General features: G+C 31.7%; 1 protein-coding gene and 1 non-coding gene across 2 annotated transcripts; one reads left to right on the forward strand and one right to left on the reverse strand.

Moving 5' to 3' along the window:
- Positions 1-575: 575 nt before the first annotated feature.
- TRNAP-AGG (transfer RNA proline (anticodon AGG)) lies at positions 576-647 on the reverse strand. Its single transcript has one exon. It is a non-coding gene; the product is annotated as a tRNA-Pro (tRNA).
- Positions 648-2959: 2312 nt separating this feature from the next.
- LOC126662152 (heat shock cognate 70 kDa protein 2-like) lies at positions 2960-5824 on the forward strand. The gene is made up of 2 exons (XM_050356044.2): positions 2960-3272; positions 3908-5824. The coding sequence occupies exons 1-2, from the start codon at positions 3059-3061 to the stop codon at positions 5638-5640; spliced, it is 1947 nt and encodes a 648-aa protein (XP_050212001.1). The 5' UTR covers positions 2960-3058; the 3' UTR covers positions 5641-5824.
- Positions 5825-6370: the final 546 nt, after the last annotated feature.

A 6370-nucleotide genomic window follows, 5' to 3' on the forward strand; every position in this document is an offset into this window, starting at 1 on the left:
TATGAAAAATAAATTTATAACCGAATATATTATATTTACTTTTACAAAAATTCTTAACTAATTTAATATTAATTGTAAATAAAAAAATAATTATACTAAATTTACTAATATACTTATTGACGAGTTACGTTATTAGCCACATGCATATCACGTAATGCGAAACTAGTATATAGTAAAAAATGAAACTTTTTCAATTTTGCATTAACTTCATTTTTCAGGTTTTACATTTCTCTCATTATTATATTCGTCTATTTGGATCGAAATTTATAATCTTGTATTTTAAATTTTTAAATGAGAATTAAGAGCAATTTGGACAAATCAATTATGATTTTTATATACTTTATGCTATCATAAAAAGAGAGGGGTAAATTGATCCTTTTGCCAACACCCAATCATATTTTGGGCTGCCTTGTTGGGTTAAGGCTGTGAAAGAGACTTGTAGATCCGGAGCGTACCCAAATTTGAACCAAATATTTGTGAAAAACTGAAAATTAAATTAAAAAAAAAGTACTGAAGTTAGGTATATGTCAATATAAAATTGATGTAAAAATACTTAAAAATTAAATAAAAAGAATGGGGCATTCCGAGAATTGAACTCGGGACCTCTTGCACCCTAAGCAAGAATCATGCCACTAGACCAAATGCCCATTTGTGACCTATCTCGACAGTGCTTTGAATAAATAAAGATAAGTGATAGCTACATTGTATACAATTGTAGGAAGTGAAAAGCAGCAAATACTTTCAAGCATGAAGTGATTGAAGATATCTTTTTTGAACGGCTTAATTTCTTAAAAAACCCCCACCTTGTATTTTTTTTTCGTTTATACCCTGACCTTGTAAAAACACCATTTGTACCCAATTTTGGGTTTTTATGTTTCATCCCTACCCAAAAGCATTAAATTGTACTTTTTTCATTTAGAAAAGAGTTAAAACATACTTTTTTCTATTTTTAAAAATACAAATAAATCCTTAAACTTAAAAAATGATCAAATATATCCAAATAATTAATTAATTTTTTTAATTATATAAAATAATAATAAAAATTATTATTTTTAATTTTTAGTCAGAAATATTTTTTAAAAAAAATTAAAAAATTAAAAAAATTAAAAAAATTATTATTATTTTTAATTTTTAGTCAGAAATATTTTTTTTAAAAAAAATAAACAAAAAATTCGGAATTATTTTTTAAAAAAATTATTATTATTTTTAATTTTTTGAAAAAGATGGTATTTTTATACTATTAATAACTTTAATATCTAATTAGTATATAAGTTAAAAATGAAGGATTGTTTTGAACTCTTTTTCAAATGAAAAGAGTACAATTTAATGCTTTTGGGTAGAGATGAAACATAGAAACTCAAAATTGGGTACAAATGATGTTTTTACAAGGTCAGGGTATAAACGAAAAAAAATGCAAGGTGGGGGTTTTTTAAGAAATTAAGCCTTTTTGAACAACACTTTTACACAAGAATAAGTGATAAATATGTGCTAAAAATAAGACATAAGTCTAAGCAAAAGTACACATTAATCACTCTTTTACTTCCTCTAATAAAGAAAGATTTATAATATGATATTTCCCCGTCACATAGAAATAGGTAAAATAAAAATTAATTTATACTATATCTTTAATTTAATTATTTGATATTTTACTAATTATATATTATGAAAATGCCAATTTTAAAAAATTATAACTGAATTTTAAAAATTAAGTTTGTAATAATAAAAATAATTGAAATGAATAGAGAATAATATTGGTATTTCAAGTTGACCATTTAAAATAATAGAGTTTGTTTATATTTTGGAACGTTCAAAATAGAAAGTTTGTCTATTTTTTATAGGATGAAAGTAATGACTATAATATTTTCTCCATTTTGTTCGTCATTTTTTCGAAAAATTCTTAGATAGACTCAGTCCATCGTGTCATTCGTAGACTAAACCTATTACATTAAGATACATCATTACAATAATGACATTATCGTAATATTACTATTTAAAGGTGTAAAAAAGTAATAAACAAACTTACGATAGTGCCATTATTTTAATGACGTGTCAAAATATGATAGGCTAATGCACGGATGACGTTGTAGACTGAATCTACCTAAAAATCTCTCTATTTTTACACTATTTAATGTCATAGAAAGAATATAATTTTATATTGTTTATATTTTTTTTACCCTTTTATTAATCATTTGATATGTGGATTAATAAAATAAGTTATGATGTATTCAACTATACTACATTCTCAGGGCAATAGTGCAGGATATAGAAGAAAATGTTTCTATATTTTGTAATCAAATAAAACTGGACGGACTAAGTACTTATTTTATACTCCCCCGTCCTATTTTATTTATCACGCATATTGAAAAATATATTACACGCACAAACAAAATCTCAAATATATATATAAAAAAAATATATAATTTTGTTCGATAGAAAAAGACGGAATTAATATTATAACCTTTTTACAAATTTATCTCTATTTTTCTTATTGTTTTTTATGTGATAATTTTTTTTGAGAGGAATTTCTAATGTGATACTAGTTAGATAGCAATAAATACTAAGTAATGAGCAAAGTTTTGAAGAAAGAAAAAGAAAAGGAGACCATCCTATTGAATGATTTTAGTTTAAGTTATTAAATTTATTAAATTTAAATCCTAGTCAAACACAAATTCAAAAAATATCATTAAAAATTCCAATTCGAGAGGTCCCAGATCTGAAAACGTATACCTAGTCCAACCACACCACGGCAGCACAAAAAAGATATTTTTCATTCCACACAATAGAAAATTCACGAACAAAACCCTAATTTTTACGCGCCAAGCAACAACTACTAAGCAAAAAAAGCGGAACTTTCCTAACCAGTCCACACACTTTAATCCTACGGCTCAGATCCACCAGAACATTCTCGAAGCTTAAAAAAACTCCTTATATAAATACTCTCCTCACACACATTATTTTTTCATTATAATTTTAGTCTCTATTCAACACTGTTTACAATTAATTCGATTTTTTTAATTAATTATTTTTGAAATCTGAATCGCCGATCTGAGATTTAAAGATGGCCGGAAAAGGAGAGGGACCCGCAATCGGAATAGATCTCGGCACGACGTACTCGTGCGTCGGAGTGTGGCAGCATGATAGAGTGGAGATCATTGCTAATGATCAGGGGAACAGAACGACGCCGTCTTACGTTGGGTTTACTGATACCGAGCGTTTGATTGGTGACGCTGCTAAGAATCAGGTCGCCATGAACCCCATCAACACTGTTTTCGGTAATTATATTTTGACCCCGATTTAATTATTTTATTTACATTATTGCCCTTTTATGTGTATGATTTATTAGGGTTAATTGTATATAGATTTGTTTGATTTAGCTGTTAACTGGTCGAGATCTGTACATCTAAGTTGAAAAATTTGCGTTTTTGCAATGTAGAACAATTAAACATTGCTTGAATATGCTTAAATTGATATGAAGGGGTTCATTCTGTTAAAAAAATTGAGTTAATAACTTTTAAAACTAGTGGTAATTTGTCTAAATTGAGATAATTATTGGGTTCTTTTTAATTAGGGATAAGATGAATTGGGTTAATTCTTTGAAGATTTTAAATTATTCGGTAAATATTATCGAACTTTTTAAAATAGTGGTAATTATTCTAAATTGATATAATTATCGGGTTCTTTTTAATTAGGGATAAGATGAATTGGGTTAATTCTTTTAAGATTTTAAATTATTCGGTAGAATTTTGCACCTTTTAAAACAGTGGTAATTTTTGTAAATTGAGATAGTTATTGGGTTTCTTTGTAATTTGGGGTCAGATTCGTACTAATTTTGAAAATTTTGACTGGATTAAATACAGTTGCTTTGAGTAATTATTAACAGATTTTTGAATTTATCTTATTTTTTCAGATGCCAAGCGTTTGATTGGTAGGAGATTCAGTGATGCAACTGTACAGAGTGATGTCAAGCTATGGCCTTTTAAGGTTATTCCAGGAGCAGCTGACAAGCCCATGATTGTTGTCAACTACAAGGGTGAGGAGAAGCAGTTTGCTGCTGAGGAGATTTCTTCTATGGTCCTCATTAAGATGCGCGAGATCGCTGAGGCGTATCTCGGATCAACAGTGAAGAATGCAGTGGTTACGGTCCCTGCTTACTTCAACGACTCGCAGAGGCAGGCTACTAAGGATGCCGGTGTTATTGCGGGTTTGAATGTGATGCGTATTATTAATGAGCCGACTGCTGCGGCTATTGCGTACGGTCTTGATAAGAAGGCCACCAGTGTTGGGGAAAAGAACGTCTTGATCTTCGACTTGGGTGGTGGGACTTTTGATGTTTCGTTGTTGACTATTGAAGAGGGTATTTTTGAGGTGAAAGCGACTGCTGGTGATACCCATCTTGGTGGTGAGGATTTCGATAACAGAATGGTGAATCATTTTGTTCAGGAGTTTAAGAGGAAGAACAAGAAGGATATCAGTGGAAACCCTAGGGCTTTGAGGAGGTTGAGAACCTCTTGTGAGAGAGCGAAGAGGACTCTTTCGTCGACTGCTCAAACTACTATTGAGATTGATTCTTTGTACGAGGGTGTTGATTTTTACACCACCATTACCCGTGCTAGATTCGAGGAGTTGAACATGGACTTGTTCAGGAAGTGTATGGAGCCGGTTGAGAAGTGTTTGAGGGATGCTAAGATGGACAAGAGTACCATTCATGATGTTGTTCTTGTTGGTGGATCTACTAGAATTCCCAAGGTGCAGCAGTTGTTGCAGGATTTCTTTAACGGGAAGGAGCTTTGCAAGAGCATCAACCCCGATGAGGCTGTTGCCTATGGTGCTGCTGTCCAGGCTGCCATCTTGAGTGGTGAGGGTAATGAGAAGGTGCAGGATCTCTTGCTTTTGGATGTGACTCCTCTGTCTCAGGGTCTTGAAACAGCCGGAGGTGTTATGACTGTTTTGATTCCTAGAAACACAACAATTCCCACCAAGAAGGAGCAGGTGTTCTCGACCTACTCCGATAACCAACCGGGTGTGCTCATCCAGGTTTACGAGGGTGAGAGAGCGAGAACCAGGGACAACAACTTACTTGGAAAGTTTGAGTTATCTGGCATTCCTCCAGCACCCAGGGGTGTTCCTCAAATCACAGTCTGCTTTGATATTGATGCTAACGGTATCTTAAATGTCTCTGCTGAGGACAAGACTACCGGCCAGAAGAACAAGATTACCATCACCAACGACAAAGGAAGGCTGTCGAAGGAAGATATTGAGAAGATGGTCCAGGAGGCAGAGAAGTACAAATCCGAGGACGAGGAGCACAAGAAGAAGGTTGAAGCAAAGAATGCCCTTGAGAACTACTCATACAACATGAGGAACACCGTGAAAGACGAGAAGATCAGCTCCAAGCTTTCTGCAGATGACAAGAAGAAGATCGAGGATGCCATTGACGGAGCCATCCAGTGGTTGGATGCTAATCAGCTCGCTGAGGCTGATGAGTTCGAGGACAAGATGAAGGAACTCGAGAGCATTTGCAACCCCATCATCGCCAAGATGTACCAAGGCGCTGGTGGCCCTGACATGGCTGGAGGCATGGATGAAGATGCTCCTCCGTCTAGTGGCGGCGCTGGTCCTAAGATTGAAGAGGTGGACTAAGCTGCTTATTGGAACCATGATCAATGATCACAATATTTATTTAAATTTTGATGCCCTATTTTGATGGGGTATAATACTTTTGATAGCTTTCCCGTGTGGAAGGCGTACACTATTTGGTTATTTGCTATTTTGATTATCTGTTTTTTATATTTCTTTGTTTAGTGGAAACTTTTTGGACATCGCATATGCCCTGTTTTTGCTTATTTTATGCTTTGCCGAATACATAGAAAGGTTGTGATTTTCAATGGTAAAATCATATAAACTTGGCCAGGATATTTTTTTGTTGGAGAAACAAATTCATTTTAATTGAGTTAAACCAAAATTAAAATATATTTTTTTTCAAAAGATTGAATCAAATTCAATTGTTAGGTAACGATATAAAAGTATGTAATTGTTTCTCTTATGATTCAATTTTATAATTGTTTTAGTTTGATTTATTATTATAAGTATACATCATTTATATTTTATAGTTACCTCTTCAATTTTTCAAAAGATCAATTCTAAATTGTTTGTTAATGATTAAATTTTTTTATCACAGCATAATTTAATAAATAAAATTAAAAGAATTTAAAAATGTTTATTTCTTACTCCAATTTTGAATAAATAAATATGTCTAACTATAATTTTGAAAAAAATAAATAGCTTGTAAAAAAAATTAAGTTTGAATGATTAAACTTAATTGATATAATAGTTCATTTTGTAATAAAACTGAACTAATTCTTTTTATATT

Source organism: Mercurialis annua, linkage group LG8 (genome assembly GCF_937616625.2).
Source record: "Mercurialis annua linkage group LG8, ddMerAnnu1.2, whole genome shotgun sequence".
Lineage (NCBI taxonomy): Eukaryota > Viridiplantae > Streptophyta > Magnoliopsida > Malpighiales > Euphorbiaceae > Mercurialis > Mercurialis annua.